The following is a 16215-nucleotide window of genomic DNA, read 5'->3' as shown; positions in this document are numbered from 1 at the left end:
ATTAAGCACTCATTTATCCTATATATTTGTGATTGATGATATGATTGTGTTGATTTTACTCTATACTTAGTGCTTCTTGTTGATTGGCGACCAATGAGATTGTTGGCTTCACTTGATTGATGCTTGAGAGGGCTAGGTTGAGTGTAGAACTTGAGTTTAATCGTGTGAGAACTTGAAATTCGCAAGTTGGATAGATGGTTTTGTTAGTGAGATAGAGATATACTCATTAACCACACATAGTCACAAAAGGATTGCAATTAAAATTGGGGCTTAATTAATTAATTAAGAGATTAAGGAATTAATTGAGCTAAACACCTATTTGGAGACTTGAGAGAGCACTTATAGGTAATTTAGTGTCCTTGGCTAGCATAATCTATAATTAAGAAGCAAATATAATTGGGATTTAATTGAGTACTTTTGAAATATAAGAGGGATAAATGATCCTAGGTCCCTTTTGAATCATTGGAATTGAAGAATCACTTTTTCTTTTTGTTACTTTTTAATTTTATAAATAGTTGTTTCACTCTCGATATTTGTATTACTCAAATTAAGTGAAAATGTGATAATCAATATTTGATTGGGTTTTGAAACCAAATCCTCGTAGAAACGATACTCTACTTATCACTTTATTACTTGTAATGACCCATGCACTTGCGGTGCGAACAATGAGTAGGATTTTTTTTTTTTTGTGAATTATAGAGGTAGGTATTAGTGGTTAAAAGTGAAATTAAACTTACTCATGGATCTTTTATATCACTAGGTTATGAGGACATTTTTGTTCCTTGTTGATTGGTTTTCATGATTGAAACCTCATATATGAATATGTACGGCTTCATCTTGTTTGGATAAGTGTACTCCTATTTAAAATTTTGAGTACAAAATGAGAGAATGAGACAACATTGAGAGTGTTCCTGGTTATAATTTAATTTACGTAGTTTTAAAATCACCAAGCAAACCCAAGTTGTAGATTGGGACAAAATTTGCCCATAAATTATCTGCATAGATCAAAGATAAATAATTTCCATTAAGCAGAATCTCAAGAAGAGCCTTCAGTTGTATTTTCACGGCTTGATGAACTGCTAGGCTCACTGTATTCTCCAGTGCCACTGCATCCGCGTAGTGCCCCCTTCCAAAACTTGTTCAGGTCCAATTTTGTGCTCTCCTCGTTCCAATTATCCACACTAATCTTTCCCGCTAAACCATCCACTACCTGCTTCATTTTTGCATAAACAACTCATTAAATTTATACAAACTCTGCACAACTTACTCACACCCTTATTCTTAGTTTGGATGGGAAGAAAAATGGAGAAAAGAATACTAGGAAGCAGAACTCTCAAGAACGCATTTTAATGAATGATTCACTAGCCTGGCTCATTCGAGGGCGATGATCTGCTGAGTGGCGCACACAATTTGCAGCACAAGACGCCATCCGAAACATCTCTTCGGAGTTGTAATTATTATGCAACCTTGGATCAGCAAGAACCTCAAAATTTCGATTCCCAATGCTGTCGATAGTAAAGGTCTCGCCTGTAATCACTTATCTATCAATCAGATCCATTCCTCTTTAAACAAAGAAATTCGAGCACGAACGTAAGATCCAAAAGGAAAAATAATAGTGAAGGACCGTGCACATACCCACTCAACCAGACTGTCTTCTGTGAAAGACCCAGTTTGAAGAACAGGTTTTCGTCCAGTAATTAACTCCAAGAGCACAACACCAAAGGAGAAGACGTCTGCCTTCTCTGTGAGTCTCCCGCTAGATGCATATTCTGGAGCCAAGTATCTATATTTAATGAAACCAGAACTTTATGCCTGAAGATGGAAAGAAACAGTTAATGGTAAAAGCAGGTAATTCAAAGAAACGTATGTATTATCTAACGGAAATCCACAGACTTCATCGAGAGATTGACAAGAGAAGTTAGATAATACTCGTTAGGTCTTAAATATATGACCAATTTTCTAGTGTAATTTATAATATAAAATAGGTTTTATATTTCGGATGGAAGGGAGTATAAGACTGTATGCAAGTCTTACCCAAAGGTTCCCTTTATTCGGGCTGTAGTGACATGGGTATCATTGTCTGATGAAAGTTTGGCCAGTCCAAAATCAGCAATCTGATGAATAGATACAGTAAACACAAATTAATTTTTCTTTCCTTTTTTATAGATATGCATGTTGATACGGTTTGACGATTGTCCTGGATTAAATTAAAATTATTCTAGATTTCTTTCTCATACACATGACTTCATTTCTAGGGTGTTTGAATAAGAAAATTGAGGTTTCTCTTCGATTGAATCTCTAAAGAGGCATTAAAACTTGCATTAACATAATGAGAGACCTACCTTTGGCTCAAAATTGTTATCAATGAGAATGTTAGCTGCCTTGATGTCACGATGTATGATTTTGTGTTCACCTACAACGCAACAAACAATATTGGACTGAAAAAGTAAACCTTCTATAAGTAGTTAATAAGTGCAATAATCTTTCTTTATTATTGGATGTTATATCAAGTAATTAAACTCACAGTCTTCGTGCAGATATGCGAATCCTTTTGCAGAGCCATTAGCAATCTTCATCCTCGTTGAGCAGTCCAGAGTTTCTGTATCTTTTCCTGAATGATTGCACATATATATCCCTTGTTGTATCTTTACTTGTAAGACTAGGCAAGATATCATTTCCACCATGCACAATGAACAAGCATATAAAGGAAATCTATGTATCATCCTCGGTCATCGATATAAGAGCTAATAGAGGGTTTTTTGGGTCTTAAATATAAGACCCTAGTATATTTTATCTCCCAAATTTATAATTCTGTCCTAAACTCTCCTTACACATATTAAAGGGTACAGTGCAAATAACTACATAAGTACTCTAGGAAAATCAACACATACTCTTTTACAAGTAACTAATTTAATTAATTTTCTTAATGTATACAAATTAGTTAACTACCTCTTACGTTTAAAACTAAAGGCAGTACCTCCTTTTTCAACGTAACATTGTTCAAACACTGATATGTACGGACAAGCCAATGGCATATGAGCGGCCAATGCATTCATCCATAGGAACAATTTTCCTAAAGTAGACAACTAATGAATTATCACACTTCCAAAAAAAAAAAACAGACTTCTCATCACAGTTATTCCATGTGGATGTCTACATTCATAGACTGTAACCCCTGCCCCATATCTGGTAAAATCAAATTTGCCTTCTGAACAATATTTGGGTTCCAATGAAGCCCATCCCACTATTTCTTCCTTTTCAGGACTAAGATTTCTTTTACAGGAACTATAAAGGGACCTTCTTCTCATTATGCTATAAATAGGGATACTTCAGTTCATTTTTTCCCAAGGAATGAAATCCTTATTCAAAATCTCCAACATTTAGAGATTCCAAGATCTTAGAAACATTCCTATCTCCATATACATGTTATGATACTTCCCTTTTATTAACAATTTTTTACGATTTATCAAGGGGAAATTACATTGTGGTTCTAAAGACGGAACATAATTACTATAAAGTCTCAAAACTAGTTAATGACAAGTTCTTGTATAGGAAATGACAATAAGTTCCAAACTGCTACTCATCATTGATACATTTTTAATAATTATATTCTTTATTTTTGACCTGATAGTGATTTCCCCATTTACCAACTGTAAAAACCCTTATCCTTAAAAACATCTTAACCCATCATAAAACCTCTACTATGGTAGAAAAGGAAATCTGTTAAATGGACTACCATAGTAGGAAGAAATTTGCATAATTTTGAATTCACATTTAAACCGTTGCATGCAACTGAAATCATTCATTTACAACTATTGGGCCTCCGAGCCTCCGGCCCGGGTAACACATACATCAAAATCAGCCCATCTAAATAGTTTTCAACCATATAATCCAGAGTTCATCAAACACTAGCAATGGCCTCCGGCCAACCAAAATAAGGAGATACATTCTCTCCAATTTACAACAAGGCCGGGTAATCAAATATATCAAAAAGCAGTCCTAAATGTGGCAATATATACTAGTCATACATATACAAATGCTAGAGGCCTAAAGCTAACCAAGCTCAAGCCTCTGCGTCTCTTCCCGATGGCCCACGCCCGGAACCTTCACCTGAAAACATTGTAAACCACGGGGTGAGATAAAGTCCCAGTAACCAACCTTTCCAATACTAGGTACTACTAACTAGGTGCTCGTGAGGTGTCAAGTGGGGCAGTTCACAAGTAATATAATAACCAGATAGCCACAATACATCATGCGAGTGAAATGATGCAAATCCCATTAACCAAATCCCTCACTTTGGGGGATTTTTAGGAGCCGAAGCCGGCCTATCCCTCACAATGGGGGACGTAAGGAGCCATAAAAGGCCTATCCCTCACTCTGGGGGACGTAGGAAGCCAAAAGGCCTATCCCTCACTATGGGGGACGTACTAAGCCAACCATCATGCATTAATGGAGGCCTTACCACGTGGTAGTAACCATCAAAAACTCTCACCAATTCCCAAATCATGCATCATGCTCAAATCATAATCAAATAGTAACAATCATTTCACAATTAACCTCATTCAGTGGCATATCTTTCACAATTCCAAGATTCATTCATCATAAATCAAAACCCCACAAGACGGTCTTTCCCTTTTTATATACAACATATAGTTTGAACACAATTACTATTTGGAGCACAAAACACAAATCTACTCACAATACCACAGAAGCAAGTACTAAGGATTGGAAAGTGGTTACCTCTTGCCTGAGCAAGGAATAACAATCAACAATGTGGCCCCGTGCACCACCAAGACTCACAACCGGTCTACACAAGCACACAAACACACAACCATCATATATTAGCTTTCAAACTAATAATGTGGCCAAAACAACACTTGGGGACACAAAATTCCTATCTCCCATCAAAACTCTACCCAACTCAAAGGGTATAACTATCAAAACAACACTCCAAAGTCCTCAAAGTCTATTAAAACATCAAGTCTCCTTCCAAGCATCAATTAGAGTTCAAACCTCAAGGACCCACTATAGGAATTCAACCTCCAACATCCCATTTGAGCAATTAAGGTTCCAACAACAATTCTAAACCGATTAAACATCCAATTTAACCCTCCTTAACATAACCCAATTCACAAAACCCAAAATCAATCTCTACATTGTCATCCTCAATCCCAAATCATCCAATTCCATAAACCCTAGCTCCAAAAATTCAAGATTCTTTAAATCCAAGGAAACTACACCGATTAAATACTTAAACTAACCCAATGCAATCAATTAAACTCAAAACAATCGGTCAAAAACCTCAGTTTCATCACAACTTAGAAAATCCTAGGGTTCCACTAAAAAATCCTCAGAAATTCCAAGAAATTCCAAGAAAGAAAGAAGATTAGAGGTTAAAATCACTTACTTGAGGTAATGGATCCTTAGAAATGTCTCCTCCAAGCCAAAAGTTCGAAACCCTAGCAGAGCTCCTCTCTCCTCCTTTAGATTTTTCTTATTTTCGCACGCTGAACCCTCCCGCGACTATATAGATTCGCGACCTTTTGCCGCGGCGAACTAATCCCGAGAGGGATTACTCGCCTGAAAACCTGACTTCGCCGTGGCGAACCCCAATCTTCGCCGCGGCGAAAGCTTCCCGAGAGGAAACTTTCGCTCGCCCAGAAAACATTCGCCGCGGCATACCCCTACCTTCGCCGTGGCGAAACCTTCCCGAAAGGAAAGCCTCGCTCACCTGAACAACTTCGCCGCGGCCAAACCTTCCCGAGAAGACACTCCCCTCTGAAACTCCCGGTGCGCCGCGGCGAAGTAAACTTCGCCGCGGCGAACATACCCTGAGAGGGGTACGTTCACCTATTCCTCCAACAAACCTCAAATCCAACCCAAACACCAAGATCAAGATTAAATCACTAATCTATCCTCAAAATCAACCCAAAAGAGGCTATTAAAACCCGATAAAACTCAGGATGTTACACCAACGACTAAAAGAGGAGTTAAAAAAACTGAAGAAATCTACAACCTTGTGAAATAGGCTCTAAATCATACCGTGGAGGTGGAAGTCCAGGGTTTTATTAGGGACAAACTCATAAACAAGCATCAACGTCCTTTGAGATTCGGCAGTGCAGTATCCAACAAGGGAAACAAGATGTCTGTGATGGACTCGACTAATGACCTGCACTTCAGTCTGGAACTCTTGCATTCCCTGTTTGCTTCCAGATCTTTGTTGCTTAATGGCAACACTTTGATTATTTTTAGGAAGTATTCCTTTATGGACAGTGTCAAAACCACCTTGGCCCAGAAAATTTGACTCTGAGAATCCACCTGTTGCCAATTCTAATTCTTCGTATGTAAATGTGGCCGGTGAATGATCAAACGCACTGGAAGATGGTAGAAGTGAAACTGCAACCTCTTCCGCTGCAAGAGAAGGTGACATCAATAATCAATAATCTGTGTGTGCGTCCACATATATTGATATAGTAGTAAAAGAATAAAACTTAATTAGGTCAGGTTCTAATCTGGACACAACCATACATCTACCCAAAAAGCAAAAATAATTGGACATGACTCCCAATATATACGTTGTTGATCGTGGGTCGAAAAGATCCTTAATTATCCTCGTAAAATTTCAAAATATCATTCCTTTTATATAAAATCTAATGGTTAAAAGAAAAAAAAATCTGATAATTAAAAGAAAAAATAAATATTCAAGAACTTGGGGCATTACAAAGGTATCACAAGAGGCAGGAACTCCAAAGCCCAGAAATTGCGAACTTGAAGAGGAACCTGATCCTCATTGAATTGCAAAGCGAAATGCTTAGAAGAGAGGGAAGCAGAAAAGGTTTACCAGCTGGTTGATTTGGTGGCAGTGGTGAGTGCCTCCTCTTTCTCCATACGTAAATGGCACCCAGTACCAAGGTCATCAGCACCAAAAGTCATCAGTGAACTAAGCAAAGCCCCCGGGAGCAGATCGCGTGTGTTTGATTTGTCTGGGGGATATGGCGAGAGAGACAGCCAGGAAGACGGCGGGAGATATGGTGGCACCACTATAGAGTAGTAATCACTGTAGGAGAGGAGACGGTGGTATGGCCGGGTGTCTTGAGGAGTCCACGGAGAGGGTGAAGACATCGCCAGCCAAGACTTGAGGCCCCGTTCAAGTGTGTCTTCTTGGAGTTCCAAAGGAGAATTAAGAACTCTGAAGCAATGAGCCAAAAAAAAAAAAGAGAAGATCGAGAGCAAAGGGAACGCAATTTACAAGAAACCACCATGAAACCTTTGACTCAGATACGTTTGACCTTTGATTAATGTGCCTATTAAAAATTTGGAGAATGACACTTGAGGGCCTGTTAAGAGAGACAATAACCTATTTGCTAAATAAGTCTCTTAAGACTAATGGCATTAGCTGATTTTGACGAGACTTCCTTGACATTACACTAATTCGGTTCACCTTATTTGTCATTCTAGAATTAAAATAAACACAAACAAATTACTTGGGCCACTACCGCAGGCAAATTTGACTTTTTCAATCTCTTCACTTTCCAAAAGTGCCGGGGGAGACCAAAGTAGCATCACTTTGTCAACAATCTTCCCTGTAGCAGCATTAATGCATGAGTTGGCCAAAGAAAAATAAATATAAATTTCTGGACGGTTTAGAAGATTTTTAAAAGTCCACGGCAATCGCCTGTTTCCAGAAGAAATCATTAATATCATTGTACATATACACACACATGTATCAATATCAATATATACCATTAGCTAATCATATATATGCATATATCATTATATATGGCGTGCTTATATATATTCCCTTCTGAGAGTTTTATATATCACACGCGCCATCCTTTTATTCTTGCCTATTCTTTTGTTGAAGAAAATTATTAAGTTCGAAGTATGGTTGAACACTGTGGTAATCTCATCTTGAGTTTCCTTTCTACGTGAAGAAAGACCCAATATAATATTTGAATCCTATTTTTGTTTCGCTAGCTGATATGGAGAGGGATCAAATTGGGATAAGTTGTTTCATGGAAGTTTGAAATCATACGTGTCAAATTTGTGAAGGATATAAATGGGAAGATGAAATATGTGGAAGACCAAATGCTAGATTGATAATAGAAGGCATAGCTCATTATGTACGGGATATGTAAGTAATAACGTTGTACAAATTAAATGATGTATGTGTACATTGAACATACATAGCGTCCAGTTGATAGAGAATATTTTATAATTTTTTACCATTAGAAAATAATTTTCCAATTAAATTTACGTAAAAGAGTTGCTAATTTAATTTGCTGTAGTCATTTGACTCAACTAACACTTAATACCTCTTCAAATCTCACTTTAGTATAAGGACATAAATTTGCATGTTCGACTTTCTATGAGCGCGATAGATACGTGAGTTCCTTCTGTCAAGTGAAGGATGATAAGAAAAACGAATTGCAAATTTCAATTTTATAGTTATTAAGACTAAAAATCGAAGTTATTAACTTATTATTAATTAATGAAAGGATACTGATTATTACGTTGCAGATTCTGGAAAAATTAAAAGGTGTAACTTCATTGTTAAATGAATCTCTTGAGACTATAGCACTGACATTGACTGATTTCACAAGACCTCATTGGTATTATACTGATTGGGTTGGGCTTGTTTGTCAATGAAAATAGATAAAATGGAATAATATATAAACATGCAAATTATGTGGTGCAGCCTAATTTAACTTTTGAAACACTTCACTCCCTAAAAATCACGCAAACCCAAAAGGTATCTGGGATCATGCAAAAGTATTTTTAAAAAATATTTTTATATAAACTGAGACAAAACTCTTTTCACGTATTTATTTTATATACCATAAAATCACTTTTAAAATCATAATTTGGTTTCCACCCAAACACCCTCTAAAGCAGCATGCATGTATAGCATATTTCTTTCACATAATTCTAATGACCGCAGATATTTTACTAACCAGTGATTATTAATATTACCTCCAATCTTATTTTGTAAGACTTTGTTTATAAACTATAAAAGAGGTCTTATAATCAGAACTGGAGGTAGTAATAATCATGTGCGTCACCGTTTTGAATATTCTTTATACCCACGTGACTATTAAGGCATGAGTTGGCCAAACTAGGGGGAGAAATATGCATGCCTCATGACTGTTTATAAGATTTGGTCAACTCGACGGCGGTTTCCGGTTCCAGGAGAAATTATTAGTATCATTATCCTTTTTCTTCTCCTTCTACCATTCTTTGTAGGACTAGAGACTGTCTGCTTGTCTCGTCTAATTTACTTCTCTAGTTCTATTTATAAGATACTTTTAGTATGTTTCACACTAACTAAAGAAAACTTTAAATTATACTAACTCTTCATTAAAATACTCCTCCTGTCCTAAATATAATACCCCTTTTGTGATGTAATTTACACCACAAAAGGGGTATTATATTTAGGACCGGAGGAATACAACAACTATTCAACTTTACTCTTATTTAATATATACATTTTTAAAAAAAATAACTATCTATATCATAATAAATAATGATGGATAAAATAATACATTCGTGTTAAAAATTTAATGAAATAATTTATAAATAAGTCTAAGAACATTTTCTTTGTCTGTCTTTTAAATAAGATCAGAGGAGCACATCCTTATTGGTCTTCTTTTCACGTAACCAAACCATTTTAATTAAATAATTTTCTATCATTTTTTCAATAGGTTTCACATTAAACTAAATTGAGACAGTCCAAATTTAGAATTTTTGAACTATATTTTTTTAATAATAGTTTATGTTCTTAATTAGATGTTAGAGCTACACAACAGGTAGACTAGATCAGACCAAAACCTAACCTAAAGTCTGGTATGATTTTTGATTAATAAGGACATGTTAGGAGGAACAAGATTTTCTCATCTCCTTTTGTTTTATTTATCAATAGGAAGAAGGCACTGTCGCTCTTCATTTCTATTCTTTTCTGTAGATAATTTTTGTTTTACCTACTTCTTTATGCAAATTTTGTTGATTTTACATTCTTTCTAAATTTTGCAGATGAATAACTTACATCACAATCAAAATTTTCTTTACAATTTCTGTATTTCATTAAAAGCTAATGATATTGAAAAATGACTGTTGTGAAAAAGTGATAGTTTAGTAGGTGCTGAATATAGAGAAAGATTTAGTTGGAAATCGGAAAAAGAACTGATGTGAAATGATTATAAAGTTTGTTAAACAAAATACCAAATGACGTGTATGTATATTATTGAACATACATATACTGCCCAATTGATAGAGAATAATTTTATAATTAACCTTATGTAAACGAGTTGTTAATTCTTGCAGTCCCAAAAAAAATAGATTTGTTAATACTAAAAGTCAAAGTTACTATTCATGGTATTAGCTGATTTCATGAGAATTCATCGGCATTATACTAATTGGATGTCGGTGAAAATAAATACACACGTTATTTGGTGCAGCCACTTTCAGACACCTCGCTTTCCAAAAGTCGCGGAGACTGAATCAAAAACTTCTTATTCATTATGCTCAATCTTTATGTACATCTCTTTTTATTCACGCCTGCATGCTGTACTGGTCTTTTTTTCATATGACCACGCATCTTAATTGTATTTTTTTTTAAATAATAAACTTATATTCTTGGATGTGATAGTTATAAAAATTAGTTTTACTTTAGATTAACTATTTATTAAAATATAAAAATTAAATATTTTAATTATATATTTTATATTATATTATTCTTGCTTTAATTAAAATATCTTGAATATGGCCTGTTAGTTAGTTAGGCCCAGTTCAAATAGAGTTTTAGACTCGGTTCTTTTTTAGTCATCACTAATGCAAAATATTACTTTAGCTACTCGCTTTTACTTCTGTTACTTGAGGAAGAGAAGCAACAGTAAATTTGTCATATTTTTACTACTGTTTTATTTCTACCAGAAGCCATAAAATAACTTATGGCGTCTGTTGAATACGTCCAAGATGCTGATTAATGAAGTCTTGGTCATTCTTAATCTCTTGCACACGTGGCTTTCACCGTCTTGTCTAAAGAGTTCATTTTTTCCTCTAATTTGCAACATTTCTATACTTGCGTGGCACTGAGCAAGTCTTTTGCCTTCTTTTTTTTTTTCAAATCTTGCAGAATTTTTGAAGTTTGAAGCCGTATTTTGACCTGCAGATGAGAGAGAAACACAATGTTAGTCTGAATACTTCCTACATCTAATAAAATTAGAGTACATGTATATTGATTTGTACATGTTTATGCTTTGTAAAACTTGCTAATATTAAGTAAATACCTTTTCTAACCATTTATTTACTAAATTTGGTTGTACATATATGTTGTACTGTGCATTTGTGGCTGTATTTAATATTTAGATGCATATGCATATATAGTAAGTTATATAGTTGGTTGTCTATAGCAGGGGTTGTTAAATGAGAGATTAGTATTTAATTACTATTTTTTTTTCAAAAAAGCAAAGCACCACCTATGGCTTCTGTTGTAACTATTTCAGAAGCCATACGTGGTTAGCTACAGCATCTGGTACTGTCTACAACAGAAGTCATAAGTAAGTGGCTATGGAGTCTGTTGCACCTTACAACAGTAACCATAAGTGCCAAAACATATGGTTTCTGTTCTTTCATAATAGAAGCGGTATGTGATATTTTTTACTATTGATGTTTCTTTCACGACAGCCCATGTATAGTAGCAAAAGGCTACTTTTGTCTCTTTCACTACAACCCATGTACAGTAGCAAAAGGCTACTTTTAATGCCCCCCGTATGTGGTATTTTAGGCTAGTGCATTCTTTCACTATTTTTGAGGGTTTCTTGACTGGTGACGACTCTTATCAGTTTTATCATTGTGCTCACCTTCGAGTTAGAAGAATCTAACTTTCTTTCTACTAACAAGTTTTTATGATCTCAGTTGCTCTAATCCAGATCTAGAGCATGAGCATTGTGGATTATGATTATCAGAGGCACATTGAGAGCAACAAAATACGGATCATGCTCAGAACACATATCCCAAAAAGATTCCAAAATCCATAGTGGATCCAGCAAGTTCGTGACTTTTCTACCAATGAGAAAAGGAAAGGACGCATGGACCAAACTCTTGCCATTCAGTATTCAAAATCTCATACAAACATTCTGATCAAAATAAGCTGAACGGATAAATGATGCTTATTGAAGCTTCTCTCACATTAATTTTCAAATAGAAAATTAAGATGTATTAATAATATATCAGATACAAAAATAATATGCCGTAACAAGGGTTCTGTCATCAAACCTTGTTCTTGGATTACAAAATGAAGAATTTTTTATTTGAACTTTTGGACTATTTTTCATGAAATCAGTGTAATAAATATGCTTTCCATTATTTTTTGTACTTTCCGCCATTGAAAACACTGGAATCCATGCCCTCAAATGCTGAAAGACCCAAAAAAAGCGTCTGCTTTGGCCAAAAAATAGCGCGGCGTTGCATTGGCGGTGGCTGTAAGACGCTGCTACTATGGCTTGAAAAGTGGGTCAGAAGTCCGGTCAACCTAATCTAACTCCATGAAGAAGAAGACTCCCTCACATGCAAAACAAAGTCATCCAAGGGCACCGCGAAATATTTTGGAAAATGGGCCGACGCATTTTTGGCCCAATTTTGTTGGGCCTGTGTCATTTAATTTAGTGGGAAAAAAAGCAAAAAAGGCTCTGAATTAACAAAATCACAAAATGCAAACATGAATAGGCCTAATTGCTTAGAGGAATTGAGTCTTAAATTGCAATTATAAAATCAAACTAAAAGGACAAAAATGACCTTCCTTCTTCTCTTTCTTCTGTCATCACATCTCCTTCTCTTTATCTTTCTTTCCCTCTTTTCTCTATCTGCGATGGAGGAAGCTTAATTGGAGACTTCAACGTCCCCTAAAATTTTAACAGGTTTTCTTATTAGAATTTAAGTAGTTGTTACTTTATTTGAGAAGTTAAGTTTTAAGCTTTACTTGTAGTTTACTGTTTGTTTCAATTTAATTATGCATTTTTCATGTTATTCTTTCTCTCTCTTCGTGTTTCAAGACAGCATCGATAGGTTGCAGCAAGAAAGCCAGGAAAAGGAGCCTGAGAACTTGCAATTTTTTGGTACTAATCTTATGAATCTTAAGCATCCTATATCCCATAAGGAAAAACAGGTTCATGAGAGCTCTGATGGTGGGAAGTTTATAATAAGAATAGAGGAAGATATTGGCTCTACTGGGAGGCAAGATATGATTATTTGTGAAAGTGAAAATGTTGAGGCGTTATTCATGAGAACTAATGGTTTGAATACGGAACAGAAGAAATTAAATCATATAGTCAAAGGAACTGAAAAGTAATTTTTATGACATATATATCATAAAAATTGCTTTTTTACACCTTGGTTCACTCACTTAGGGTTTGTTTGGGATAGAGATTAAAAACACTTATAAACATACTTCACGTAAATCAAGACAAAACTCTTCTCATATGCTTATCTAGTATTCCATAAATCATGATTGAAAAGTTACTTATAAGCTATTTTAAAAAGATTCTTAAAACATTCAAGGACATTGTCTGGCGGAATGGCGGATGCAATTTACCTGTGAGATTGATCAAAAGACTCAAAAGAGACTCACCCGACAGTTCCCATTATTCAAGCGAGTTGAGACATGGGTTTTGGCATCCAATTATGAACATCTGGCAAGCCCAAAATCTACAACCTAGTTAATTAATAAATATAGGAGAACACATTATTGTTTATTCTATCATAGACATTACGGATATATTCAAGTGTCGTAGACATACTCAACCTGATTAATAGATATTACTTCTACTCTTCTAAATATAAAACCTATTTTGTGATATAAGTTATATTATAAAATAAGTCTTATATTTAGGACTGAATGAATACTTATATATTCATATTATTTCAAGTGCCGCATTGTATTTCAATGGATTCTTGCAGGAAAAACATTTGATGAATATTAATTACTTAATAGATTTATGTATTAGGTCGAATTGAGAAGACCTGCCTCTTGGTGGCTAACACTCAACCAACCCTAGCTAAGAGTCTCCAATTAGTACTCCTTCCATCATTTTTTTTATAAGAAACAAGTATGATTTTTATCTTGTCCCTATTTATAAAAAAACATTTGCAAGATGTCTCAATTTTTTTTTACTAGTTTCTTATTTTACCTCTATTAATTACTTATTTTAATACTCAATATATATTTATGATCTCATTTTTCGAAGCACCATTCATTCTTTCCTCATTCTCTCTCTCCCTATAAATAAGAGTATTTTTTAGGGGGGAAAACTTACAATTTTTACATGTATATTATTTTTAACTAATTAATTTTTTGAACCACGTGATTTGGTCAAATATTTTTAATAAAAAGATATGAAAGTAGTGATTGCACAAGTTTAAAGGGATTTTTTACATATAGTTGATTGATTTTAATGTCGATAAGAAACTAATTAATTGAAAGAACTAGTATTGCTCCTAATTCCAATTTCTAGAGAATGTCTTGGCATTACACTTTTCTTGTATGATTACTAAATTCACTAGAACCTATAAACATTAGAATTAATTTTGCACCTAATTTTTAGGGAAGAACAATTCATATATTGCACTACCATCTTCAAGTACGTTGTAGCTTAAAAAATTTTATTTTGAATCAATGACCGGTTAGACGGTCGATCAATGTCAGTTAAAGAGGATGAATTCAATGGCATTTGTGTTATTTCACAGGAAAAATTAATTGCAATCAAGTCATCACAAAATACTTCAGAGTAGGCTTTTTGTTTCCCAAATTTGTGGGAATGTAATTTGTTAATCTCTAGAATTTCATGTCATTTTAGTACTTTTTCTTTAAGTTTTATGCACTCTGAGATAGAGATATATTTGTTCATATTTTGGCATTTTTCCCTATTATTTTTGAGCTTATAAAGTTTGTCACTGGTGCTATATGATCCTATCTAGTGTGCCATCTTCCTCAACTTCTGGTCTTCGCTGAGTTGCCTCCGCCGTCAGATCATTATTATCCACCCAAGCACTCCTTCTAAAGCTTGAACTACCTGCTTCCTCACATTAATTACATTCAATTATCTGCTCTTTTGTTTGTTCTTTTCTTTGCATGATAAAAAAAGCTTCTCAAATAGTCAATTTCTATTTGAACTCCAAAGGCTATAAGGCATTATAATTGTTGACTACACTAGCTTGAAAGCATATTTGAAGATTTGTACTGCTAACCCGGCTCATTCGAGGACGATTCGTGGCCAAATGGGGGACGCAATTTGCAGCGCAAGAAAACCATTCGAAACATTTCTTCAATGTCGTAACCATTCTGCAACCTTGAATCAACAATACCAGGTCCCGTTTAATATGAAATATTGAGAATGAGAGATAAGAACTAAGATTAAGAAAACTCTTTAAAAGAGTAATATTTAGTATGAAGGATTGCTTGTTACTTAGGATTGAGCAAATCTATGTAGGTGGGATTGGAAAATCCCATTAAAAGGTGTGGTATTCCCTAATTCCATCTATATGGGTTTATCTAATTCCAAGTAACAAGCAATCCTTTATATTAAACACTTTTTTAATAGTTTTCAATGCTTCATATCAAACGGGACCTCAAAGTTTCCTATTCCAAAGCTTGGCGTTGCCTGTGATTTGTAACAAGTATTTCAGTGTACTGCAGCACAGTTATCTCATATTCATCTGTTAAAACTTGAAATACTAGCTCTGGTCCTAAATATAAAAGTTAGACAATTGGCTTGTTTTAACTCTAAATATAAAATTTTGATCCATTTTGTCTCACAAATTTATAATTTCTTCTCCAAAGTAGATTGCATATAATAAGAAAGTTTTTGTCAAGGAGCAATACCAATACACATAATTAGAAATGATATTATAAAGAAACCAACATGCATATGTTACAAATAATTAATTTAACTAATTTTTTTAATAGATACAAATTAGTTATATGATCCTTATATTAAGAATTGCAGGTAGTAGCGGATAAATAGACAAGCAAGGTTTGCTCAGTTTTGTCTATGCATAATGGGTATATCTTCAACCAGTTATCATTTCAAATCAATCTGAACTTGTAATATCCATTGTTAGCAATAAACACCCTCAGGATATTGATGAGAACCTTTGTCGTTTGCCTTGGGGTTCCCAATCAAAAATAAATCCAAGTAATGCAATATAGTACAAAACTCGGGT

The 16215-nt window shown here is 34.6% G+C and overlaps 1 protein-coding gene across 1 annotated transcript; it reads right to left on the bottom strand.

The window, feature by feature from the left end:
• Positions 1-1036: 1036 nt before the first annotated feature.
• On the bottom strand, positions 1037-6430 carry LOC114728971 (proline-rich receptor-like protein kinase PERK1). Its single transcript, XM_028915913.1, is given in 8 exon segments — positions 1037-1210; positions 1367-1500; positions 1503-1527; positions 1636-1783; positions 2035-2114; positions 2343-2413; positions 2525-2611; positions 6043-6430. Coding segments are annotated over 8 exon segments (1107 nt in total).
• Between the last annotated feature and the right edge of the window lie 9785 nt (positions 6431-16215).

Source organism: Neltuma alba, unplaced genomic scaffold (assembly GCF_004799145.2).
Source record: "Neltuma alba isolate B1F8T4 unplaced genomic scaffold, ASM479914v2 tig00012586_pilon, whole genome shotgun sequence".
NCBI lineage: Eukaryota > Viridiplantae > Streptophyta > Magnoliopsida > Fabales > Fabaceae > Neltuma > Neltuma alba.
Note: the sequence above shows the minus strand (reverse complement) of the source record. Positions and strands in the feature narration are given on the sequence as shown.